Genomic DNA, 26195 nt, shown 5'->3' on the forward strand with positions numbered 1-26195 from the left:
GGTGGAACCGCAGCTCCGAGACCCCTCATTGCACTCTCACTTTGCCGGGTTTGGGGAGCACCTGCGGCCAGAGGGGGGACACAGCCACGCGAGGGGCACAGAACCAGGCGAGGGGGACAGAGCCAGGCGAGGGGGACAGAACCAGGCCAGGGGAACAGAACCAGGCCAGGGGAACAGAACCAGGCGAGGGGGACAGAGCCAGGCGAGGGGGACAGAACCAGGCCAGGGGAACAGCACCAGGCGAGGGGAACAGAACCAGGCGAGGGGAACAGAGCCAGGCCAGGGGGACAGAACCAGGCCAGGGGCACAGAACCAGGCGAGGGGGACAGAACCGGGCCAGGGGAACAGAACCGGGCCAGGGGGACAGAGCCAGGCAAGAGGGACAGAGCCAGGCCAGGGGGACAGAACCAGGCCAGGGGGACAGAGCAGTGCCAGGGGGACAGAGCAGTGCCAGGGGCGTGTCCCGAGCCCCTGGGCGTGGCCGGGGGCGTGACCGCGCGCTCGGGGCAAGGGCCAATGGGGCCGGGGGCGTGGCCGGGGCGTGGCCGGGGCGTGGCCGCAGCCGCTGCCCGTTGCTGCGGCGGGCGCGGAGGTGCAGTGGCCGCTTCGGCCGGGACAGGTGCGGTGGGAGCCGCTGTTTCGGCTGCGACAGGCGCCGTGGGATCTCCCTAGTTCCGCCGGGACAGGTACGTGGGGCGGGGCGGGAAGACGACGCACAGGTGCGCTGGGATCTGCCGGCCGGGCCGGGCCGGGTGTGCCGGGACCCGCCGGTTGGGCCGGGACAGGTGCGGTGGGACCTCTCCCCCCGGTTGGGCCGGGACAGGTGCGGTGGGACCTCTCCCCCCGGCTTGGGCCGGGCCGGGTGCGGTGGGACCTCTCCCCTCGGCTTGGGCCGGGACAGGTGCGGTGGGACCTCTCCCCCCGGTTGGGCCGGGATAAGAGCGCGGGGCGGGGGTGAGGATCCGCGGGTCCTCCCCCCGACAGCGGAGCCATCCGGAGCCGGACCCGCCGCGGGTGAGTCCGGGCGGTGCGGGGCGAACCCGGTTATCCTTCCCCGGTCATCCCTCCCGTGGCCGGCCCGCGGCGGAGCCGCCCGGGGGCTCGCGGGGCCGCAGCCTCCGGCTCTCGGCGGGTTCGTGCCCCGGGCTGGAGCGTGGTGCCCGCGGGTGGCCCCGTTCCTGTGGCCGCTGGTCGTGAATAGGCCGCTTCAACCTTGGGCAAGCGTTAGTCGGTTTTCCTTTCAGGATCTTTCCAGGCAGAGGGGTTTAGATTCTGCTGTTAGACTTGTGGGTAAAGTTGTTAGAGGTAGATCTGATGTGCTGTGATGGATTGTGGCTCTGTCACAGTCCTTCCCTAACATCTGGCACACCTCTGGCATCCCTGTCTCCATCTCCTCTGGTCTCTGCCACCTTCCACAGAACCTGCTTCCATTGCAGCAGGCAGAACATTCATAGTCTTGTTTAAACCTTAATATGTGGGTTTTTTTTAATTTCTCTGAGTAAACCTCTCAGAAAGAGCACTAAAGAAAGCCCAGAGATACCTGAACATGCCAAAACTGTAAATGAATGAGAGTGCTAAGAATGGAATGGCATAAAAATGTGGGAGTGCAAGTTTCAAGGCATGTCAGAGTTCTGTTTCATGTCATTTCTAGTGACTGAGATTCCAGATAGGCTGCTTCTCTTTCCAGCTGAATGTCCCAGCAGCAGATACTGACTTTATGAAGAAATTTTTGCCTGAACAGGCCAGATTAACTCAATGTACCTGTGCCTTTGATGGAGAATGGCAGGGAAATAGAGCTCAATATAAGAAGAGGCAGCCCTGAGCAGGGCTGGTTGGAGGTGCAGTGGGATGCTCAGGGATCCAAACCAGGGTTATTTTCCAAACAATTACATTCAGTTTTGTTTCTCAGTGTTTCACTGAACTGCTCCTTCCGTGTGTCAATGGGCACCTGTTCCGTGTGCCAGGGCAGCTCTGATGAATGCCCCGCTCCTGTTTCCTGGGCACAGCTGACTCTGCTCTGTGAAAGGCCATTTAAACTGCAGCGGGGCCTCAGGTGAGCTCCCTTTGGCTCAAGATTAGTCATAAAACAAAGTTCAAACTGTGGCATGACAGGCTCATTCAGCATTGGTGTTTAACACGGACAGAATTCTTTCTGTGGGATTTTCCAGCAGCGAACATCTCTCTGTGTGGATCCTGAGGCTCCTGGGGATTGAGAGAGGAGGCTGCATGCTGCATCACAGAAATGCTGCGTTTATTTGGGTATGCAGTATGACTTTTAGCAAGGGAGAGGGTGGAAATGAGATCCTTTGTCTTTGTGGATGGTGATTTGTGCTGTTGTCAAAGGCTGGTTAAATGCAGAGCACTCCCAGTGCAGCCTGGAAGGAGACTTACAGGGGACTTGGTGATGCAGAAAGTGTTCCAAAAGGCTGGCATTTCAGAAAGTAACCCCAGTCTGGGTTTCTCTTGCTGGCTGGAAGGGGCTCTGTGTGCCTTTCAGAGGCTGAGGCTGCAGGTAGCTGCACCTGGAAAGGCCACATTGATAAGTGGTTTCAGTGTGTTTCAACATCCCCACAAAAGCAGCGTCACTTGTTTGCAGCGATAGTTCAACCTGCACGTTGAAAATGCCACCAAAATCATTGTTCTGATAAATCCTGTCCCGTCACGGCGTGCTGTTCTCTCCAGGACCTCAGAGGAGCTATGGAATGTGAGAGAAAGGCCCATTCTTCCTGACTGCATCTCCCAGGGCAGAGATGAGTTCACCTGCCGCCTGTTCCAGGCAGGGAACAGCACTGGAGAGGCTTTTCTGTTCCCAGGGCTCCATTCCAGCACTGGGAGCTGCCAGACTCTGCCTGGGCCCCTGAGCTCCCCTGCACTGGGGTGTTGCAGAATCCCACGTCCCTGTCATTGCTGAGCAGGTGCGTTCTGTACCTGTGAGGATTTCAGAAACGCTGTCTTTCCTCCCTTTGGCTGTTTGTGCCACCTTGTCTGAAGGTGTTTCTGTTTGTGTGTGACCAGTTGTCCGGACTCACGCTGGATCCAGAGTTCCGTGACTGTGCAAATCCGTTAAAGGAATTAATGGAAAATACAAGGAAGAGCTCAGCCTGCCTGGAGCTGGCATTGCAGGGTCAGTTCACGCCCTTGCCGCAGGCATTGTGTGACAGGGGAGCAGGGATAAAATAAAAGAGGAAAAAAGGAAAGGCGTTCCCTACAGGCTTTATTTTTGTCTTATCAGAGAACTCTTTAAATTAATCTCCCCTCCTTTCCTCCTCCACGAAAGAAAACTGTGTAAAAAATAAATCTGATATAGTCTTGTTGGCTTCTGTGGTGAAAAGCTGGACAAAATCTCTTCCCATTTGCAGGAGGGTAGGATGGCTGGAGCTGGTTTTTAGGTAATTAATACTGTTTAACTGATATTGTGGTACCTACTGCGACAGGAGGGGCACAGCTGCCTCCATGAACACGAGACTTGTTTGAGCTCACAGAGGAAATGCTGCTGTGCTGAGAGTGAGCACAAGAGTGAATGAAAAATGTTTGTATAGTAATTACATCCTCTTAGTTTCGTAACTCAAACCCTCTTACATAAATGCCAGCACATTTGGTTTGAAACTGGAACAAGCCAGGGCACTTTGGGACTTCCTGGAGCTCCTCTGTGTGTGTGACACAGGACTGTCACTCTGGCGTCCTCTGGTCATGGCTCTGTGTCCACAGCTCCCCATTGTGCCTATGGCTTTATCAGGGCACCATCTCAATGGCATCTGCAGAGGAAATTATAGCTGTTATCTGCTGCCTTTTTCAAGTCACTTGATGGACGAGATCCCGAGGGGTTAGGATTGGTGGCACTGGGATGCTGGGAGCAAATCGCTTGGTGGAACTTCTTTTCTGCTCACAGTTCCTATTGCTGACACTGTTCCTTCCTCCTGAGCAGGGATTTGGGGAGATAAGATGGAGCCTTCCCCGTTCAACAGAAGGCAATGGACCTCCCAGTCTTTGAAAATCACTGCAAAAGAGCTTTCCCTGGTCAACAAGAACAAGTCCTCGGCCCTGGCGGAGAGGTTCTCCAAGTAAGTGCTGTGGGGCTGGGGAGCAGCAGCTGTGTGTGTAGGTGACAGCTGGCACCTTGAGCAGGCACTGCTGCTCTCACAGTTGCTGTGCCCTGCACAGACACCCCAACATTCCCACCCTGTGCCTGAGAGTGTTATCCAAATGCTCCTGGAGCTCTGGCAGCCTTGGGAGCGTGACCATTCCCTGAGGAGCCTTTTCAGAGCCTCACCTCTCTCTGGGGAAGAACTTTTTCCTGATATCCAGCTTAAACCTCTCCTGACTTAGACAGAAAAGGAATATTAAGCTTCCCTTTTCTCTGAGAGATGGATAAAAGGTGAAACTCAAACCATAAATATTGTATACCCTGAGAAAGCTGAGTGGCAATAACCAATGCATTCCCTGGAAAAGCTTTTATTTCCTTAAGGAATTATATAGGCTTCAGCTGGGATTTTCAATGGGATTTGGGGAACTGAGTCTCTGAGGCTCTTGCTTTAATAGTGTAACAAAGTTTTGGAGTATTTGGATCTTGAGTGGGACAAACTTGATGGAATCTTTAGGAGAGGGATAGTTACACACCCACAGCTCCACAGGGAGCTCTGGCTCAGGGAGAAGCTGTTTGCTGTCCCCACCTTAAGGTAATTTATTCACTTGCTGAAGCTTGATTATAGAACCTGGTCATCTTGCTAAATGTTGATAATCCCTTGAAAAAGGCTTACGGGAAGTAATCCAAAATGCTATTCCTTAATCAAGTAGTGTCCCTCTACATAGCAGGGTCAGTGCCTTGGAAAAACACCGTCCTGCTCTCTGGCTTTGCCACCCTGATGCCCACAGGGAGGAGTGTGACATTTAAGTGCTGTTAATTAAATATTTGTATGTGAAAACGTATTTCTCCATCCCACATAATCAGTTTTGTCAGGTCAGAGGCACAAAAGGCAACGGCAGGGATTAGAAAAGTGCCCCATGCTGTGCTGACTCTCAGAGCGCGGGCTGGGACTCCTCAGTCATCATCTGTTTTCCAGGTGCTACTTGACTTTCATCTGTGTTCCTCTTTGTTCCTTCTTCCAGTATTGATTCCTCTTCCTCCAGCATCGCTTTCTCAGCACCTTGTGTTCAAATCAAACCCTTTATAGTGCAGAGATGTGGGTCAGTGTGTTTGCACGGATTAAAGAGGAGCAACAGCCTGTAGCACGCTCACTGCTGTGTCAAAAGCAGAATTCCACAAACAAGGGAAACAGAAACTTCCTTTGCCCAAGCAGACGCTGGGTTCCTTCTCTCTGAAAGGTGGAACTCTCCTTAAAATGGCAAAATTTGTCACTGATTTTCCTATTTCAAAGGCCAAGTGCAGTCACCTTGTGCAGGGTAGTAACCAGTGAGGAGTGTGGAGGGACTCACACCCAGAGGAGTGCAGATTGCTGGGAGTTTCCTGCAGCTCCTTAAAGGACTTTGATTCATGATCCAGGGTGGCTTATCTCCAGAGGGCTGTGATGGCTCAGCTGCCCAGGAGGAAAATGCTGAATGGGGGCAGTTCCCAGCCCACGGAGTAAAATCCTCTGGCACTTAGGGAGATTCTCGGCATGTGCCAAGCTGGAATTTGTTCTGGTTCAGCAGCTGCTATATAAAGAGCTGAATTATTCCTGCAAGGGGGCACAGCAGACAGCTGGGTGGCGGAGACAATACAGCTATTCCAAGGTAAACCGTCTCTATTTGGGAATCGGAGTGCTTAGGGAATGAAAAGTATTAATGGGTGCTATTATTGCAAACTGGATGACTGAAAATGTGTCTGTCACTTGGCTTTGTGTTATTTGCTGCTGTTTGTCCAGCCTCTGTTTTAGTTGATCCAGGGGGTGGGGGAAGAAAAGTCTCAGCTGTCTTCAGGAGCATTCAGTATTCTGGTTACAACTTGGGTTTTGTTTGTTTTTCACTCTCTCAAAGGTATCAGAAAGCTGCTGAAGAAGCCACTGCTGAGAAGAAGAGAAGTGTAAGTGTTTTGCATGAGTGTTTGTTTCCTTGGGAATAAGCACAGCCTGCAGTCAGGACGGATCACCTGCATGAATATCGCTGTGACAGCTGATTTTTGGAATATCAAAATTGCTGCTGTGTATCCTACAGAAAACCTGGCTTAGACATAGGTTTTGCTTTTGCTTCATGGTCCATGCTTTTTCTCAGTGTGGAGGAAAGGAAAGGAAATGAAGTTTCTTGCCCAAAGCTGTGTTGAATCACCAGTTCTCTCCTAAGCAAAAGGCAAAATGAGTTAACCACAAGCCAGGAATACCCACCTCCTGTTCTTAGCTGGAGGCACTTGTGTGGTGCCTCTTCCTTTCTTAACTAAATTTAAAAGTCCTGAAAAGGAGCCTCCAAGCCTCCCTGAATCCAACATGTGTCTGTGAGAGCTGCAGGATCTCCTCTGAAGGACTTCCAGGGCTGCAAATGCCCCTGGATGAGGCAGCACCAACCTTTTTGGCTCTGTTACAGCCCCACATTCCCTCCTGTAACCTCCATTGCCCTCAGGTGTTCAGAGGTCAGGGAACCTTGGCTGACAAAGGTTGCAGGGCTTTGTCCCGATCCTCAGGGTAATTTGTATTTTAAAGCACTGCCCGTATTTTCAGGATCTATAGGAAAGCTGCTGCCTTGATTTCTCTAATGCCTGGGGAGCTGCTGTTTGGGATGTAGGTGGGATAAAATAAGCATTCTAAAAATGACTTTTCAGTCTTAAATTTTCTTCAGTGCTTGTGCTTGTGTCTGTCAATCTTCCTGTGATCAGGGAACAGGCAAGTCTCAAGCAGGAGGGACTTGTGTTAGGAAGCGTGCTGGAATTCTGGAGGTGCTCCCACAGAAACCTGCCATACAATTCTCAATATGTCTGTCCCATTACCACACTTCCCTTACAATTCTAATACTTTCTTTTCAATACAGCCAGCAAACATGCTGATTTTTTTTTTTAAGTGTAAGTGGATTCAAGTCAATTTGCAAAGCAGCATTCAAAATGTGACCAGAAGAGTAATAGGGTGAGAGACTTAAATCCCAATATAGCCACTAATGCTGGTTAATTCCTGTAAGCCTGGCAGCCCTGCTCCACTTGCAATGAGTTTGGAGTGGTCTCTGTAAGGGAGAGACTGGAAACATGCAATGGTGGCAGGTATTGGGTCAGAATGGCTCCAGCACGGGCTGGGCTCTTGCTCTGGGGAGAGGGAACTGCTGGGAGCAGGAGTGGGCTGGGGAGCAGCTGGGTGGGAGGTGATGCTGCTCCGGGTGTTCCCCTGGGGGTGAGGCAGTGCCAGTGACTCGCATGTGTGTCCCCAGTGGTGCTTTCAATGGCTTGAGTGAAATAGAACAAAAATCCCAGCAAGTTACTGGTTATTTTTAAACTGGAGCAGAAGGATGCTTGTTGTGGGTGCTTGGCTTAAGCTTTGGCTGTGTGCTGTAAAACCCCGGGCAGGTCTCTGGGAACTGAAGTGTTGCAGAAATGGGTAACTCCAAGGATTTAGTGGTTTCTGAGAGCTAATTTGTAGCTTTTGGAAGGCCTTGTCTTCTGAAGCCACTGCAGCATTTGGCACACCAGCCATCTCCTATGGCCGCTTGTGCTCCCGTTTCCTCGTTCTGGGGCTGGAGACCCTCCTTGTGTGGATTCGAGTCCCATTTCCTTCATATGTGGATTCGGGTCTTTTGTGTGGCATTTAACTCCTGGGGTTCGGCTCCCTTTTCCCTTATAAGGCCATTCCTGTTTGCTCACTTCCTGCCTTACTCCTGACTTTTCTCTTCTCCCCCCTCCTTCCTTCCCTGTCCTGGATGCTTTCTCCATGTGGCACAGCTGTAACTGCTCACAGCTGGCCGGGAGCGGGGATCGGTGCTGAGCTTCCTCCCGCATGGAAAGGAAGTGCTTTGGAGAGCTGCAGTTAACAACTCCCTGCTCTTTGCAGAACGCAGAAAACCTGCCCGCTCACTTTACCAGGGGGAATCTGAGCGTGCTGAAGAAGAAGTGGGAGAATCCGGTGCTGGGAGCGGAGCCTGGCAAGGAGGCGGTGCGGGGCAGCTCTGCTGAGGTGAGGCACAAGGTCGGGACCGGCCGCGCCCCTTCGCCATCCCCGGGCGCTGGAGCTGCCCCTGGCCGGCCGCAGTGTCCCGCCGGTGACAGCGCAGAGCCCCGCGGCCGCTCCCGGGAGGGTGGCACCGTGGAAAACTGTGCGAGAGAGCCCCGCGAAATGGAAAAGCCCGAAGGCAGCGAGAGGTCGGAGTCTCCGGGGAGGATCGAGAAGTACAACGTGCCCCTGACCAAGCTCAAGATGATGTTCGAGAAGGGGGACGCCCCTCAGCCCAAGGTAAGGATCTGTCCCCGCAGTCTCGGAGAAACTGAAGCTGCTGCCTCGGCGGCATCAGGAAAATCCCGGGAGGGAGTGGCTCCAGCTATTGACTCTGCAAAGATTGTCTTCATTGTGCTAGTGAAAACAGAACATCGTGGTGTTAGTAACTTACTCGAGCCACGCAAGTGTGTGCGTGGTGCTCGGAGTTGTGGCAGCCCGTGGCTGCTCCTTGGAGTAAAGTGAATTTGCTTTTGATAGCGTTCAGTGGAAGAGGGGAAAAGAAGTGTGGAATTTATTAAGTTTTGTAAAGTAAGTAGGGATTGTTTGTGTCTCGTGTGAAGATTACAATGAGGCATGCAAACGTGAATTGTGTAAAATGCACATGTAGGTATTTATGTATTTTTTAATACATGAAGAGTAAGTGAGTTTGAGCTCAGCAATCAGGACTGTTGCAGTCGAGATGAAGCCCTAAGAAGTGAGAGGTTTTGATATCTGTATCAGTACACAAACTCACACACTCATAGTGAAATACTCCCATCCTTCCCTCGATCTTCCCTCATCTTTGTGTCTTACAAAATGTTTCTTATCGAAAAAAAAATCTCACTGAGGGAAAACGAAGCCGATGGCCGGAGCAGCTCCTGCCCTCACTAGTTTTGACTTGCAAATGCTCAGGGCTCGCATTTTTCTTCCAACTGCTCATGAAATCTGATCCCGCATGTGGACTGCAGCCGGCGTGTCCCGGGGGGAATTGCTTAACTCCAAAATGAGTTGCATATGCTGGGGACTTGCAACAGAGTCCCGAGGCCTCGATGCTGGTGGATTTTCCAGTTTTCTCATAGTTTCCTCTCCTCCTGGCTTTGTTTTACTGCGACTGGTTTTCTTGAAGTATTGACTAAAACAAACGCATTTTGGCCAAAAGTTGTTTCAATATGTAACCATTCAGGGCTCAGAGGAGCAGCTCGGTGTTAAAGGGAATTTTGGGTCTGTGTGAAGTCTTTTCACAACTTGAATTTTTGTAGTCTTTGTCATGGTATGAGAGCTGCCCATGACAGACCTTCCCTGAACTCTTGCTGTAGGATTAATCACTCAGAATTCCCCAGGAATTCTGCAGATGGGCTTCGAGTAACTTTATCTCAGCCTGGGGAATAAATTGTTTTGGCGCTGAGTGAATCTGAAACTGATAGTTTGTCAAGTTTAGCAATTCAAACACTGCTGAAAACCACCTAGACCCAGTAAACACCATCCAGGAGGCACAAAACTGGTCAGGTTCAGTTCAAAATCCCTATTCCAAGTTAATCTGTTACGGTAGAAGGGAAAAGGAGTGTTCTGAAGTTCGGCTGTGGGGGAGAGGGGGTGTGTTTGGAATTCCATTCCTCGTTCGTTCTGGGAATTGGTCTGTGATGGGAGGATGGGGTCGGTCAGTGCCCAGAAGGGAGCTGGGTGCTGTGGGGACCCAGGTGTGCCTCGGTGAGGTGGGAGCCACGCCAGCACTGCAGCTCTGCAGTTGCCTCTCCCATTTGCTTCCTGTGCTTTTTCCTGAGCGAGGCTTCGTGGAAGCGTTTTGGTGGAAAATTCCTTTCTGTCATTGAGTCCAACTGTAAATTCAGCTGAGGGATGGCAGTTTTCCTTGGACTTTACGGAAGACTTGATGTGTTGGTGCTGTCAGAGCTTTGCTGGCAAAACCTGTGTGTGAACTAAGCAGCACCACGGCTGGAGGCTCGTGGCAGTGCTGATAAATCAACTCCCATGGTTGCTGGGCAGGTCTGGGGCAGGGATCCAGGTCAGAGCCTGGATTTCCTGATTCCATCTCTCCCTTTAAACAAACCTACTCTCATTTTCAGGATTATAAGTAAAATCTCGTCATTTATTCATTTATTCACTCAGATCTTTCTCTGTCTTTGCAATAGATAGGAGGCAGATCTTTTATTTCATTTTCATGGAAACAAACTGCTGTAATCCCATTAGGGGCAGGCACGGCAGCCTGGATTGGTTCAGCACTAAGCAAAGACTGGAACTGATAAAAGACCTGATGTTCAAAGGGTTCTTCCTGTAAGTGATAGTGAAAGCACACCCGGGGGGAGGAGGATCAGGTCTGCAACATTTCTAAAAAAGCTGTCTCCGGGCTGGTTTGTGTTTTTTCTTTGAGGCAAAGCCTGGCTGTGGCGTGTAGGTGACCTCGTGGCGGGGTCATGTCTGACACAGGTGGTTTGTAATGAAATAGGTGTAACTTTGATTTGGGTTTTTGCCCAACTCTGTGCCCCAGGCGAAGCTTTACCTGTGCTCACAGTGCTTCTGCACTTGCCCAAGTCTGAGAACTTGGGGCTTTCCACACACGAGGAATATTTTGTCTCCTTTCCAAAGCAGCCGAAGCTGTGCCCTGGGAATTGTGGCCCAGCCAGAGTGACAAATCCCTAAGGGGGCTTCCTCCATGTGAGAGGAGTTACCTTCCACAAGCCATGATCCTGCTGATTCCCTGCAGTTGGTCAGTCCATCAGTTGTAATGTGGAAAGCCCCTCATCTTCTCTGTTAAACATTTCTTTTCCTTTTACTCTTTTTTATTTCCCCTAGATAAAACTGTTGATATAAAACCTACGCATATTTGTAGGATATCTGTAGATTTATTGAATATTTGTAGGCTTACTGAACTACGCCTGACCTCTAAAGCTTTTGCATTCTGGTTGTTGGGATTTTTACTCTGTGTTCTGCAGCTCACGCACAGAAAAGCTCTTCAGGTGAAGCTGCAGCACCTGCAGATGTGAGGTGGCAGAGGGCAGGAGGAGGAGCTGGCAGGGCTCTGCAGTGGTGCCGTTGGAGCACTCTAGCTGCTTCTGCTGATGGAACTTTTCCTGATGCACCTTTGCACCCCAAATTTCTGAGCTACAAGCACCCCAGACTCGTGGGCTCAGGGTGATGTTGAAGGGGACATTGACTGAATAATCATCTAAGAATAGCTTTCATTTTCAGCTTTCGTGGAATGAGGGCCCTGCAAGTCTTTACAAGTGTGCAGACACTCCCAGACCTGAGCCTATTGGTCAGAGCTAAAGCTCTTTTCCAGTTAGAAAAGTTACCAAAGTTTTAAACCACAGAAATAGAAACTATTTCCCGTGCTAATGGAAAATGAGGTTTTCCAGCTGCATTTTCCTTTCCTGGTGGAGTTGCTGTTTGTATGGAAAGCAGCCTGATTTTTCACAGTGATTATCTTACACTGCAGTTCTGCAAAAATAAAACTTTGGAATTTCCTTCAGTTTGGTGACCAGCAAATAAGAAAGTCTTTGGAACTGAGGGGGAATGTGTGGTTGGAGCATCTTGCCAAACCTGCCTTTTTCTCTACACTAGCCTCAGTCTGAATTTCCAACTGTGATTTAACTCTTCCTAGAGAGAGAACAAAGGTCCAGCACCTTCTGGGGTTTTATAGGCTGACTTTCAGCTGTGAATACATCCTACCTTGATGGAGTCCAGTTTAACTGTGCTCAACAACTTTTATCAAAGCTGCGGAAATTTCTTTTTGTGCTTTCTTTTGTTGAGATTTAGATTTGGGGAGTTGGTCTCAACAAGTAAGAACAAAGTCTGATTGAGGCAGCCAGAGCATCTGTGTGGTGCTACCAGGACACCCTGTCCAGCTCTGCAGCAGAGAGTGATCAGCCTGGAGATCTGAGAATATTTATCTCCAACACTCCTGTTAAGCTTCAGCCTTATCAGCTCTAATTAGGGAATTATTTGGTATCGAATGCATGAACTATCCAAATCAAAACAAATAACTCCAGATAACTTTTGTTACAATACTATTAATTCCTTTTTCCGTGGCTGAAAATGAATGCAGATTTTGGATAAGTGATTGCTTGCATCCTTTTTCTGATTTTACATCTTCATACAATGACCGTGACTATTGGCCTCAACAGAAATTGCACGAAATGCAAAAATCTAGGCTGAAGTTTTGGATATGTAGTGGAAATGACCTAAAAATCTGATCTTTGTGGACCTTTTAAACCAAGAGAACTTCCAAAGGGCACCGATTGACCTCTTCCAGAAAGCATTTCCCAGGTGACAGAGGGTCAGGCACTCTGTGATCAAACTTTATATTGGTTAAATAAGATGTTACCTGCTAGACTTGTTTATTGCAGTAAAGCAGATTTGCTAGTGACACCTGTGCCTCTTAAGGGATTACCCAGAGCAATCCCTGCGTGTCCAGGCAGCTGATGGGAGGGTCTGTCCCCGGCAGGGCCCCCGGGAGCCGCGGAGGGCGGCCGCGGGCAGGAGGATTTCGGAGAACAGCCTCTCCTTGGAGGACTGCGATGCCGCGCAAGGAGACAGGAGCCACGGCACAGCAGGTCAGGAAACCTCGGGGCTGGGCTTTGGGGGGGTTTGGTTTCGTTTAACAGACAAAACTACCTTATACAACACAAGAGAAATTTCCCTGGAGGTGTCCAGGGAGCAGCTGGATGTGGTGCTCCGTGCTCTGGTCTGGGTGACAAGGGGGGGATCAGTCAGAGGTTGGACTCGCTGGTCTTGGAGGGCTTTTCCAGTCTCAAGGATTCTATGGAATAACTTTTGCCTTTCCAAAATGGAAGGAAGTCCATTTAATTAGTGAAACCTTGCTGGGAGTTTTAAACCATTCCACTCTTAAGCATGGGAAACCAAGGCACAGGGAATAACCAATAAGTTAAGGAATACAGCCCAGTCTTTCCTGTGTCTCAATCCTAGAACTAGTTTTAATAGTCAAGGTAATTTAGGAAGCAGTGAACAGACAATGTTCCTTCTGCCTCCTTGCTTCAGTCCTCATCCCTCCTATCCTGACCAGACACAGGGAGCTACTGTGAGCTTTGATTTAAACAAAACAATGTATTTTTATCTGTTTGGAGACCTTTCTCTAGCAACCCATTTGCAATCTTTTGGGGTTTCCACCAATGGCTGGCACAGCTGCAGCTGTTCCCTTGGGTCTCACTCCTTAGTGATACACATTGCATCCTCACTGGCATGATCCTGGAGAGAGGGGCAATGTGTTTATTCTCCCCAGAATGTATCTTAGGGAGTGTTCTGAGAGTTATCTGTTATTCATGTTTGGTTTTTTTTACCAGGGTATCTTGTAGAGACCAGTCCAGGAGTCAGCCCCGACAAGGCAGAGACCAGGAAGAACCTGGACATGCCTCGTTTATCGGAGACATCCATAAAGGACAGGCTGGCCAAGTACCAGGCAGCTGTGTCCAAGCAGGGCAGTTCCTCAGGCATCATTCCCATGGTAAGTCTTGGTTTGTGTGGAAGTGAATTTTTGTCCCAGCCTGAGACTGGAAAGAAGATCTTATGGAAACCAGGCTGCTTGAGGGTAGTGCCATTCTTTTTGGGAAATAACTCTGTGCCCATAGGAGTAATTTCTGATGAAGAGTTGCCTCTACACACTGCAGGAAGAAATAAGTGTATTTGCATCTTCCTGGAATAATGCTGAAAATTTTCCAAGTAATTAATTGCTGGCACCCTCACTGAGGTCCTTCTGAGGCATACTTGACATTCTTCTACTTTCTGAGTGTCTGTAGCTCTCTACATGTTTGTTGTTTTTGTTAAAAAAAAAAAAAACTCAATTCTGTTGCCCAGCAGCTCTAAGCGTGGGAAACTGAGGCACAGTGAGATGAAGTGACTTTGTGTCACACAGTGCTCAGAACTTGGATCTCTTGGCCTGCAGCTTTGGGATCTCCAGACAGTTTTCCTCACTTTTTACGTCCCTTCAGGATTTCTCACCACTCTCTGAATCCAATTAGACTCTTGCAGTGAACGAACCTCTGCCTGTTTTGCAAATATTTGACCAGGAGCTGAACAATTAATGAGGTGTTGCAGCTGAGGAGGCTTCAGGAATCTCAGCTTTTGTTAAAAACTGCTTAGGTACATTTGCTGTAGTTTCTGATATTTTTGCTGAATGATGGGAACTTATATTGCTCAAGTATTATTTTTATTAACCAGAGTAATAGATTTGAAGAGGAAAGGCCTTTTTAAGTAGGGAAACTTGCCCTGGAAATGAGAGCCCGAAATGCTGCTTCTCCCTCAGAGGAGAGCCCGCTTTCCAGCAGTGTCTGTGGAGAGCCAAGGGCTTCTTCCGAGCTCAACTGATTCCTGAATTTCATCTGCACGGGGTCAGATTCCCCAGCTGTGGGAGAAGGGTCAGTAAAACCTTTCCTACATGAATGGAAAGTCCTTGCAGCCACTGCAACAAATCTGATTAACCTAATTGCCTATTTCTGCCTCCTGTGCCTTGCCTGCTCTCATTTCCTGATGCCTTTTCCAGTTTGGGGCTCGGAGTGGTGGCTGAGTCAACTAAATTCTGTCCTGATACAAGAGATTTGCAGTTTCTCCAGAGGCTCCTGTTTGCAGCCCCCCAGTGCTCTTGGTTTAGAGTCAGTCCAGCCTGATGCTCTCAGGATGCTCCATTTGGGCACAATCTCTTCCCAGTTTGCCCTGGCATGTGGATGAGGGCAGTGTGAGATGGAGCAGACAGGGATTCCTGAGGCCAGTGTTTGCAGTGCCACTGTTCCAACAGCAGCCCTGACCTTGGGATCTTCTCCTTCCCTGCTGGCAAGGCAACCGGGGCTTTTTTGCTATGGAAGTGTGGTGTTTGTGCTGCCCTTCTCACACCTGGGCTAGCCAGAAAGCCAGAATCTCTACTATTTTAGGGCACTGTGGTGTAATAAGGCCTGGATTAAACCTGATGGACACTTGGTTTGAGTAGGGATGAGGAACAATCAGTTCTGTGTGTTGGAAGGGAGGGAAAGGTGCTGGACAGCAGATACAGAGATCTAAGCATTAAAGTTCCAACATTTGGTACGAACCTCTTGGATGTGGTTGGTTTTGTGGAGATTTGTTTCCAGTGCAGGGAGATGCTGCTGCTGGCATGTGGCTCTTCCTCTTTCATGTCACAGAGAAGACGCCTTGTGAAAAGCACGAGGCTTCCAATGATCTTGTGTCCTGTGGCAATGAAAGAAACACGAGGTTTCACTGGATTTTATTGGTTTTGAAGTCTGAAAGATCCTTCTGTGAAAGTCGTCAGTCAGTCTATCAAGAACAGAAATCTCAGGAAAACACAGTCAGGGTTTTGACTAGAATTGAAGCAAATGTGGGATTTGCTTTTATGTCAAATTGTATTTAGCAATTACACTGTACTTTAGGCAGTGCTTGTCTGGCAACACTTGTCATTCCAAGTGAAAAGTTAACCTTTCTTGGAAAGGAAGATGTGGATTGAGCAGGGAATACTTAGGAGTTGATTTTAAACAGGAATTTGGAAGAAAAAGGTTGCTCAGGAAAACCCTGGCATTACCTCCTTAGAGCAGAGTAAAATCCTACAGCCCAGTCCTGTTCCCTCAGTAGATGTCACTAAACAAGTGTCTGTACATTCTTATGGCCCTTCCTTCAATTATCACTCCACATCCTAGAAAAGAGGTTTTAAAAACATTTCAAGAAAAATAGAAAGCAAGTATTTTCTTAGGGGAAAAGAACCTGTCACCTTTCCAGTGCTTTGTCCTATAGAGTGAGATTCAAGCCAGTGAGAGTGAACTCAAGAATTACAAATCTGGGCAGAAGGAGAATATGGCACCAATTGAGGACTCCAGCTCGTGTCAGGATGGGGAGAAGGTAAGATGTCTGTGCTGGTGGAGATCAAGGATTTCATTTTAAGTGGAACTGGCTGTGGAAGCACAGCTGATACGCTGGTTCCGTGTTCCACACGCCATCTGGGAACTGAACGTGAGCAGCTGATGCAGATTAGTTACATGCTGCAAAATTCCTGGGGTTTTAAAATTGTTCTTTTTAGACTGTCTCTGAATTACCAGTGCCTGTGGAGGAGAATGTCTAGAGATAAGTTTTCTGGGAGAGTTTTTCTGTCTTGGTAGGTTTGTTTTATGGTGGATTTTTATAAATGAAAAAACCCACACCAATTAAAAAAAAACCATGAGCAGCTTTGTATGACCCAAGTCAAAGGAGTTTGTCACTGTTTCTCCTGCATTTAGAGGCTAAATTTTAGGGTAACTGAGAATGGCAGTTTGGGTTTGTTCCTGGTTTTGAGCTCCAGCTCTAAATTGAGACTCTGTAATGTGGACTCGAGCATTTGTTCCCTGAACTGGGGGCAGCAGACGGGATAAAAGTAGCTGAATAATAATTGGGGTACTGTGTATTCCATCCAGGCTGAACACGTGGCAGCTTAATGCCAGGAGGGCTTTTAGAGCTTTTCAGCCTTCCTTGGGCAAGGGGCCAAATCTTTGCTTTCAGCTGTTCCTCAGAGACAGCTGAGCAGCTTCGTGTCTGACTGGTCGAGGCTGCTTCCTGCTCCAAGGTGAGTTAATTAAAAGAGCACCTGTTAAATCAGAATATCTCCCTGTTGTGAATGCAAGATTTGAATAAAATTTCTTGTATTCAGCTGTAATTGCAGAGCTGTCGAGGTGTCCAGGTGCAGTGAGAACCTGAATAGAGGGAGCATTGTTTGGGAGCCAGGATTGTCCTTTGGAAGGGACGTGGGGAACTTGGAAATGAGCCTCATTAAAACTGCTTGTCGTTAGTGTCAGAAATGGGAATCCTCTGGCAAAAAGGAAACAAAAGACACTTCACTCTGTCATTTTTCACACTGCACCCGTGGCACATTCACTAGGCAGACGTGTGTGACTTCAGCAGCCTCAGAACACGCTCGTGCTCTGCCCAGGACGCTGGGGTACAGTTCTGGTTTCAGCAGACCAGAGGATGTCCATACATGTAACTTGCCTCCTCGTTAATTTACAAATTTCAGTTGCTTGCAATGGACTTTTCAATCATTAAGGTGAATTAGTGATGATTTGCAGTTAATCTTGTTACAGTACTTTAGTTCCTCAGTGTAGCTACTTAAAACTATTTGATTTAATAGCAATAGTGCCAAGTTTAATAAAGAGTTATACATCAAGAGCTTTTTCTCTAGCAGGTTCTGTTCATGGTTGCGTTTGATGATCTTAAAGGTCTTTTCCAAACTAAACAATGCTATGATTCTGTGTAGTATTTGAAACTGCTTTAGATCCAACTCCTCTAGTTTTTAATTTATTTTTAATTACTAATTTGTTTCTGGAGGAGGAAGATCCGGCATGTTTGTCCCAACCTTGGAACAGGCTTATGGTTCAACAAAAGCTTTTTTTTCAATTCAGGTGTTATTTTAATTTTTTTTCCCAAGAGCACAGTCTCTGCTGAATGTCTGAATGTCAGAGATTGGTCAAATGTTGGAGGGAACCATGAGATTTCCAGTAAATGTGCTGCTTGGGGTCAAGGGATTTAAGTGAGAAAACCTGCGAGGAACCTCAGCAAATCAACCAAGATTTCTGAGGGCTAATAAAGGTGTACAAGGAAACAGAAATCTGATGTTTGTATGAGTGAAGCCTGTGAGGGTGTCTGCCTTGTAGCAAGGATTCTCTTGGCACTCAGCTGGACCCTTTTGTGCCTCAAAAACATCTCCTTTCCTGAGCCACTCAGGTCACTCCCTGTCTCAGTGCTCAAACTGCCTGGTGCCTTCCTGGGGCCTTGACTGTTCAGATCTCAGAAGTTCAGAGGTTCTCATTGTCTCATTTTCTCTTGCAGGTTTCTGTGGGTGAGAACAGCTTGTCTTTGCACTCTGGTCTGCTGGAGGATGGCCATGGTGAGCCCTATCAAGTGATAATAAAAACTGTCTTGTACTAAAAATCTGTCCTGTGCCTTACACAGACTTTGTAAGAATTTCTTTCATGTTTAGAAGTTCATATGCAGCTGTAATTTTAAGACATTTATAACTCCTTTTGCCCTGACTGAACACTTTTAAGTAGCTCCCTCACCATTTAACTGGACTGAGACTCTGATGGGCCTGCTGAGCATAAGCTGCCCACAGTTTAAAGCCGTTGTAATTGCCTTTTCTCCCTCAGCTGGACAGTCGGAGAGCGAGGCAGAAGCTCAGAAACCTGTGAGCTCCAAGCAGCAGAACCTCGGTGCTAAAGCAGCTGGGCAGACAGAGGCCTCCCCTCCGAAAGCCGTGAAGGTAACGCAGCTCTTCAGGCTTCGAGCCTGGTGAAGGTTAAAACCAACTGACGGCCCTGTTTCATACTGGAAAATCTAAATGTGCTTAAGCATAGAGGTCTGGCAGTACCTGGATCAAAACCTGCTCCTTCCTCATGTGACTGTGAGGGCACTTTCACTGCGGGTGGAAAAGCACCTCAAAGCAGTCAGGTTTTTCCAGAGACTGGGTGGGATTTGCTTGTCTGTTGCACCCCTGGGACAGCTCAGTGTGGCAGAGGGGCTCGAGCAGGGGATGGTCTCAGGGCCCTGAGGTCCTGGTACTGATCTCCAGAGCCTTTAGCAGGCTGGGGCTTGGCTTTGCTCCTCTTCCAGCTGTTCCCAAGGTAACTGCAACTGGTAGTAACTTTATAGTGAGGGCACTGTGGTGCCTGACTTCATAAAAATCAGGTCTGGCTTTCTGAGTAAGGAGTCTTTGATGTTACAGTTTCCTTAGGGAGCGATAAAGCAGATGGAGAACTTTGGTTCAGGGATGTATTTGCTAATCTGATTAGATAACAAATGGCAGCACTGGACACTTTGGTCAGGCTGTACTTGCCCATCACATGTGTTGTCTGGGGTTGGGATGCTGATTCCCTAGGCTGCCACACACTTCCTGGCTCACTCCTAAGGAAACAACTGGGCTTTTGTTGTTTTCCCCATCTTTGGGAGGAACAGCCCTGGGCTCAGAGACTGGGGAGATCTGGTTCCCAGTGTGCAAGGGAGAAATGCCAGTATGGGAAATTTGAGCTGCCAGGGAGAGTTGTGTGATCCTGGTCTGTGACACAAAGCCTGCACGTCCTGGTGCTCTATGCTCTCGATATTATCAAAACCATTTTAGCTTCTGCCCAGTTACTGCTTTAGATGCTGCACTGTGTGAGATAGAAGCTTCTGTTTATTCATGCAAGGTTCCTATTTGTCTCTTCCAGCTTCTGTCTCCTGTTCTTGGTTCCTAACCTCTCCTCCTGCCTTCTGCTTTCCTCCTAATGTGAGCTCAACTCTCAGCTTTCTCTCAAGTCCTTTTTATACTTATTGGGCCTCATCTTCCTCCTGTAGCTCCTATTTGTAGTATCCTGGAAAGGAATTTCTGTCTCTTCACAGCCCAAAACGCCTCTCCACAGACATAGGGCTCATTGTATGCAAGTAAGTCCCTCTCCTTGGGTGGGGATGTGATTGCAGAAGCACGTGCCAGCACTGTTGTGTCACCGTGCAAAACTGAGCTTTCAGGGAGAAAACGTTTTGATGGGCAAGCAAATTTTTACTGCCTTGCTCCATGGGATAAGCATGGGCGATTAGATTTTTCTTAGCACCAGTAAATCTCATTTTTTTGAGAGTTTGTTTAGTGACTCAAGATGCAGAGTTTTGGCAGCATCTAGAAACTGTGGATTCTTTTTCAAAAGGAATTCTAAATTTTGTTAGTGAAGCTGTTATCATAAGAACTTTACTGTAACTTCAAGCAATGCCTGGAAACCCTGAAATACATATTAAAATGGAATTAAATTGGCAGCAAACTTTATGGCTGTGACAAAGTGACTTGAGCTGGCTCCATCTTCAGCAATCTGCCCTTACATGCTGGAACTTTCATTCCTAACCATTGTTTCTAGACTGTTATAAATAAATTTCTGTGATTATGTCTTCCTGTGACCTTCCTGCTTTTTCTTTAGCCATCCGACTTTTCCGTAAAGCTTTTTGTAAGTTGGTAGCAGGTAATTCTTTGCCAAGGAAAAGCCACATTTATAAGTGTGTCTGAGCACATCCTGGAGTGGAGGCTGGGCTGCTAAATCACTTTTAATCAACATGCAGCCTCAAAATGCCAATGTTGTGTTATTTAATTTATCCTGTAAAGTGTCCTCCCCATTGGTCAGAGTTAATAGATTTCAAGAAGCAAATGGCATCCACTGACCTTTTCTCATGGGCGATGTTCTTGCTTCCTTGATGCTGTCTGAAAACAAACTCGTGATCATTGCTGCACAGCAGTGACACTCAACTCCTCAAGGCTCAAGTCCATCTTGCACTAAACCCTCAGGAAATTCAGTGAGCACCTAAGAATTTTAGCTGTTTAATCTCAAAGCTCTGCTCACTTTGAAGCTTGTGCAAGTTTGGGGGGCTGTGAGTCTTGAAACCTGAGTGGGGTTTCTTTGGGATAGAGCTGGAATTGTTTACAAGTGAAGCCAGGAGTGTTTCCTGCTGTTGTATTGGTGCTGAGACCATTTCCTCCTCTTTGAGAGAAAAGATTTAACAAAAATGGAACATTCAAACCATTGGGCAGCCTGTTTCCCTCCTTTCCTCTCCCACCCTGTACCTTTTGAGGCTGTTTCAACTCTTCTGGTGTAAAGTGTCCCTGGCTGTGGCAGGGGATTGGAACTAGATGATCTTCAAGGTCCTCTCCAACCCAAACCATTTCAAGATTCTCTCTTTCTGCACTATTTTTATTATTTTGGTAAGTCTCACACTGATGGAATGCTTCATCATTCTCCTATCAATAAAAACAGGTTGCAGGAAAGGGTGAGACAGCTTTGGGGAACAGGATCAGTTGTAGTGCTCTCACTGCTCTTTCCCAACCATTGCTCAGCATGTGATGCTCCAGCTGTGGGATTCACTGGGGTGAAATCCTGGTTCCCCATCAAGCCACAGCAATCCCTGTTGTAGCTTCTTACTGCCCACCAGACCCCCCTGCACCATAATTAGAGAAAGTGAACTCTGCAGTTCTTGAGAGTTCAGGAAGCCATGCATGAACCCACGCCAAGTCCCCAGCAGTTGATGTGTTTTCCAGTTAACAAACTTTCTCTTCCCCCTGTAGAAATTCCAGTTGCCAATGAAGGAAACCTGTGTTGGGTGTCAGAAGACTGTGTACCCCATGGAAAGGCTCTTTGCCAACCAGCAGGTGTTTCACATCAGCTGCTTCCGCTGTTCCTATTGCAACAGCAAGCTCAGGTATGCACTGCTCCCTTGGCTGCCCTCTGGGAAGTGAATTTTCCTGTCACAGCTGAGGAAGGTGCTGCTCAGGCCTAGCTGAGCTGGAAGTCACCATAACCCAGTGATTTGTGTAGGAGGGTAACACAGGCCTGCTTCTGCCAGCGCCTGGTGTGCTTGATGCCATTTTTAAACTCTTAATGTAATTTTACGTGGGGAAAATAGACTGTCCAGCTTTGTAAAGAATTCCTAGAAAGAGCCATGCAAACCCTGAGGGCTGTGAGCCTGTTTGAACATGTGGAAGACTGAAATTGAATCTCTTCTGTAACACAACCAAACAGCTGCTGGTGTTGGTGGCCCTGAGCTCTAATGCTTGATCTGTGTTTCCTGAACAGCCTCGGGACGTACGCCTCTCTGCGGGGGAACATCTACTGCAAGCCTCATTTCAATCAGCTCTTCAAGTCCAAAGGCAATTATGATGAGGGCTTTGGACACAAGCAGCATAAGGAGTTGTGGGCAGGTAAAACTGAATGTGAAGAATCCCCCGAGAAAACCGTCCATGGTGTGAATTCACCAGAAACACCACAAAGCCCAGGAGTAGAGGATGCCCCGATTGCAAAAGTGGGAGTTCTGGCAGCAAGTATGGAAGCAAAAGCTTCAGCTGTGCCTGAAAGGGAAGAAAGACCAGCAGAAACAAAAAAGCTCAGGATCGCATGGCCACCTCCGTCTGACCAAAGTATCCAAGGAAGTGCCTTAGATGAGGGCATCAAAGTACTCAAACCCAAGTGGCCTCCAGAAGAAGAGATTTCCAAGCCCGATGTGCAGGAGGATGTGGATCTGGATCTCAAAAAGTTAAGAAGGTCTTCCTCGCTGAAGGAGCGCAGTCGCCCCTTTACAGTCGCAGCCTCGTTTAGAACAATATCTGTTAGAGGCCATAAACCAGAGAATTCACCGTCTCCTTCCAAGGAAGAGAGAGACACACTGAAAAGGAGTGAGGAACTGGAGAGAGAGGTCGTCGTAGAGAAAAAGCAAAAGGAAAAGACGGTTGAGCATAGGAACATCCAGAATGCCGGGGAGAAAAATGTGGAGGAAGAACGGGAATTGCCTGGTATGGAAACGGCAGAGCATAACGTTGTGGAGAATGGCCAGATGAATGCAGACACAGACGAGGAAGAACACGCTACAGAGGAGCCAGAAATTCCAAAGGAAGAATTCCTTGAACCAAATTCTCCTAAACATTCCAGCTTAGCCAACGTTGTGAGCGCTAAGGAACCATCTCCAAACCAGAATCGCAAATCCCAAGACGTTGGTTTTTGGGAGGGTGAAGACATGGAAGATCTGTCTGTGGAAGAACAGATCAAAAGGAATCGCTACTATGAAGAAGATGATGATGATGAATAAATTGGCCTTTTTCTAGAAAATTTGCTGCAAGGTGCTGGGCCTTTTGAAATGGGTATTTTTAGCTTTAACAAACAGCTCTCCTGGATGAAGTGATGCTGCACTGCACATCAGCATTAAGGGAATCTACGTACAAATGATCTCAGCTAGAAAACTCTGGAAGCCTGCGAATTCTTTAGGAGCATGGAACAAGTGTCTGGCTGTGGGATGGCTTCAGCAGGTAGTGTCTGTCCCCAGCATGAGAACAGAGCTGTTCTCTGTCTTATCCCTTTGAGCTTCAATAGGTGTTCCACTAACAATTCATGGAATTCCACTGTACTTGCCACGCTGGTGTGGGACAGGGCTCTGGAACACACCACCCGTGCCACTCCAAATGCTACTGCAGTGCTTAGGGACCAACTCCAAAGGGACTTTCTGGCATGCTTTAAAATGGTCACTTAATGCACTTTAATACATGGAAAGGGCACAACTGGGCTTTTTTTTTTTTAATAATAAAAGCATTTCTGTGTGTAATGTCCAACAACTAAAGCATCCTAAACCGAGTGCAATGTGAATTTCTGTCTCAAACCTGCCTGTGCTCAGTTGAGGAGTCCCTGCACAACTGGAATGGTGCCCGTTGCTGGACCATGTGTATTTCAGTGCTATCCCAGGAGCTGTGCTGGCTGCCAGGTCTCTGCAAAAGACAAGTGAACACTTTGAGCAGCCTGCAGGGCATTACTTCTGCATTTCACACGCATTTGAAGTGGAGTTTTTTGTTTGTTTTGTTGTCATTTCTTTTTTTACTTGGAGTTCTTCGTCATCGTTTTAAACTGCAGATAAGATTTTTAAGGCCTTTTGACAACTCTGAAATCCTACTTTTATCAAGCTGCCATAAATCTTTTCCTTACAGCTGTGAAATTGTGCTGCATTGCAAAACTCTGGAATCAGCGACACTTTCCGATTGCCAGTGTTGAAGATCAGAACATTTTTAAACTTGACTTCATTTATTTTACAAATAATAAAATCTTGAATGGGGGGAGGAGGAGGCCCTTTTTAAAATTAGCTTTTATTTGTACTGTATTCTCAAGAGAATTAGATCTTAATGATTCCTTGAGGTGTAAAATATTCTGCTTTCTTAACAGTTCTGCTAATGAGAAAACCTTCAATAAAGTTTGGGTCATTTCTGTTATAACTGAAGTCTGGATTCATCTTGTTTCACAGGGGCAGTGTTTAAAGGGTCATGGAATTGTCATGGAATGGTTTGGGTTGAAGGGGACCTTAAATCCCATTCCTTCCCCTGCCATGGCAGGGACACTATCCCAGCTTGCTCCAAGCCCTGACCAACCTGGCCTTGGGCACTTCCAGGGATGAGGCATCCTCTGGGAAATCCATTCCAATGACCTACCACCCTCACGGGGAGGAATTCCTTCCCAAAATCCCCTCTAGCCCTGCCCTCTGGCAGTTGAAAGCCACTGCCCCTTGTCCTGCACTCCAGGTCCCTCTCCATCTCTCCTGCAGCTCCCTCAGGGACTGGCAGGCCACAATGAGGTCCCCCCCAATCATCTCTTTTCCGGGCTGAACAATCCCAATTCTCCCAGCCTTTCCTCCCAGCAGAGCTGCACGGTTCCTCTGCTCCTCCTGCTGCCTCCCCTGGCCTCTCTCCTGCAGCTCCACGTCCTCCCTGTGCTGGGCCCCAGGGCTGGGGGCAGCTCTGCAGTGGGATCTCACCTGAGCAGGGCACAGGGCAGCCCCCCTTCCCCTGCTCTCTGTGCTGGGGACTCAGCCCAGGCTCGGGGGGTTCCTGGGGCATGTCCAGCACCTCAAACTTCTCCCCAGGGCTGCTCTCCATCTATAAAAATGGAGGGAAAAGATGGGTGAATTCCCAGTTCTCCGCTGGAAGGCAGCCCGGGCTGGCTCTGGGGCCCCACTAGGTGACACTGTGTGTCCGTGGTTCGCTGCTCGACTCAAATGAGCGGTTTCTGCTCTCAGATTGAAGAGGGATTAGAACAGGACTGGCAAAAGGAATAAGGACACACAGGGCTTTTTCACTTCCATTTCTGGCTCCAGGTGGCTCTCGAGGGCAGCTGAGGACAACTGAGGGTTTTTTCCCCCTTCGTATCAGCTGCTTTTAATTTAAGTTATTTAATTTAAGTGTGTGCGACATGGATATTGGGAAGAAGGGAAAAGCCTCCTTCCTAGTTGGAAGGTGTTAGCAGCCAGAACCTACTGCTCATTTCCCTTTCTTTTAAATGGAGAAGTGAGGCTTGCTTTGTACAGAGGAAAAACTAAAAAACCTGATGTGCAAACCCAAGCTGCTTTCTGTCACCTTTCTCTGCTGCTAACAAAATCCATTTAGTATCAGATTTCCTCCAATTGCTAAGCAACCAGAGATCTCTCTGACTGGAAATTGTGCTATTTGAAAAGGGAGGGAAGATCATTTGTCGTGGACTTGGATTTATGGAATTTGCCAACTGCTTGTTTCTAAGGAAACGCAATTGAATTTTACTGTGTCTTCCCAGTTACGTGATACTGAAGCAATACTGGCTGCACTTACCAGAGACTTTAATCAGAAAATCATTAATTCTAGTTAAATCTGAGGCATCTGTGAGTCTCTGACATACAGGGGCCCACATCCAACTGAACATCTTCAAGGAGAAATTAGCACATTGGGTACTTCTAAATAAAGCCATTGATTAAAAAAAAAAAAAGGTGACTAGATCATAAATTACTCTATCCTTGAATCTATTAGTTATCATAGCATTTGAGTGCTTAATGGGCCATTTAATCTATTCTCCATTGGACAGGTGCCAAAAGAGACATTACACTAACCATGGATCGTTTGCTGCCCTGTCTTACTGCCTTTGAGGACTTTTACCAGTTAAAAGCCGTCTCTGCCTGTGGAAACCGCGAGGGCTCAGCGGTGTGTGAAGCATCGACATCACGGCCGTGACACGGTGGGATTCTTGGCGTGTTGTGTGCAGAGCCAGGAGTCGGACTTTGATGATCCTCGTGGGTCCCTACCAACTCCGTATATTCTGTGACCCTGTGCTTCTGTCACTTTTTGGCTCAGTGACTCAGAGGTTCTGTGACTTTTTTTCCGTCCCTGCGGCTCCGTTCCCTCAGGGAGCGCTGAGGCGGCGGCGGGGCCGTGCGCGCGCTCCCCCCTCACGAGCCCGCGCGCGCCGCACGGGCGGGAACGCGGGGGCGCCGCACCGCGCATGCTCCAAAGTAACGGGCCGCGCGAGGCGCCCGCCGGCACGCCCGTGAGCAACGGCCTCGCCCCCGTCAGCGGCGGCAGCGGTGAGGGCCGGGCTCGGGTGTGGCGGTGAGCGTCTGGTCCTCGTTTTGGCCTCGTTTAGTGGCTGTGACGACCGCCAGAACTGCGGCCGCCGGGAGGGGCGGTACGAGGCGCTAAAGGGCGCGGCCTCGTCCCCGCCTGTGGATGGCGATGCAATAAGGGGAGCGGTGTATTCCAAGCCCGCCCCTTACGGGCCGTGGCCGGGCGGTGAGAGGCGCGGCCTCCTCCAATCCCGCCCGGCCGTGTCGGTGGCGCCC

General features: G+C 48.4%; 1 protein-coding gene and 1 long non-coding RNA gene across 6 annotated transcripts; one reads left to right on the forward strand and one right to left on the reverse strand.

The window, feature by feature from the left end:
- Positions 1 to 529: 529 nt before the first annotated feature.
- LIMA1 (LIM domain and actin binding 1) lies at positions 530 to 23832 on the forward strand. Of its 5 annotated transcripts, XM_038164259.1 has the most exons (12): positions 535 to 686; positions 1910 to 2053; positions 3926 to 4061; positions 5974 to 6019; positions 7959 to 8357; positions 12559 to 12667; positions 13415 to 13575; positions 15846 to 15950; positions 17907 to 17964; positions 18224 to 18336; positions 21151 to 21284; positions 21659 to 23832. In XM_038164259.1, exons 3-12 carry the CDS (start codon positions 3943 to 3945, stop codon positions 22662 to 22664), a joined length of 2250 nt encoding a protein of 749 aa, XP_038020187.1. In that variant the 5' UTR covers positions 535 to 686; positions 1910 to 2053; positions 3926 to 3942; the 3' UTR covers positions 22665 to 23832. The 5 variants fall into 5 exon arrangements, with proteins under 5 accessions (XP_038020186.1, XP_038020189.1, XP_038020187.1 ...); XM_038164258.1 differs by lacking the exon at positions 1910 to 2053 and having other exon boundaries at positions 530 to 686; XM_038164260.1 differs by lacking the exons at positions 535 to 686; positions 1910 to 2053 and adding an exon at positions 2240 to 2259.
- LOC119712721 lies at positions 14140 to 26178 on the reverse strand. Its single transcript, XR_005259861.1, has 2 exons — positions 25516 to 26178; positions 14140 to 15287 (listed from the first exon to the last, which is right to left on the reverse strand). It is a non-coding gene; the product is annotated as an uncharacterized LOC119712721 (long non-coding RNA).
- Between the last annotated feature and the right edge of the window lie 17 nt (positions 26179 to 26195).

The sequence above is a fragment of the Motacilla alba genome, chromosome 29, assembly GCF_015832195.1.
Source record: "Motacilla alba alba isolate MOTALB_02 chromosome 29, Motacilla_alba_V1.0_pri, whole genome shotgun sequence".
Taxonomy (NCBI): Eukaryota; Metazoa; Chordata; class Aves; order Passeriformes; family Motacillidae; genus Motacilla; species Motacilla alba.

Bases quoted from the DNA above. Each gene is read 5' to 3' on its own strand.
- LIMA1 (XM_038164258.1), top strand. From the start codon at position 3,943: ATGGAGCCTTCCCCGTTCAACAGAAGGCAATGGACCTCCCAGTCTTTG. The intron at 4,062-5,973 runs GTAAGTGCTGTG...ACTCTCTCAAAG, and splicing joins CTGGCGGAGAGGTTCTCCAA to GTATCAGAAAGCTGCTGAAG. The intron at 8,358-12,558 runs GTAAGGATCTGT...TGTCCCCGGCAG, and splicing joins GGGACGCCCCTCAGCCCAAG to GGCCCCCGGGAGCCGCGGAG.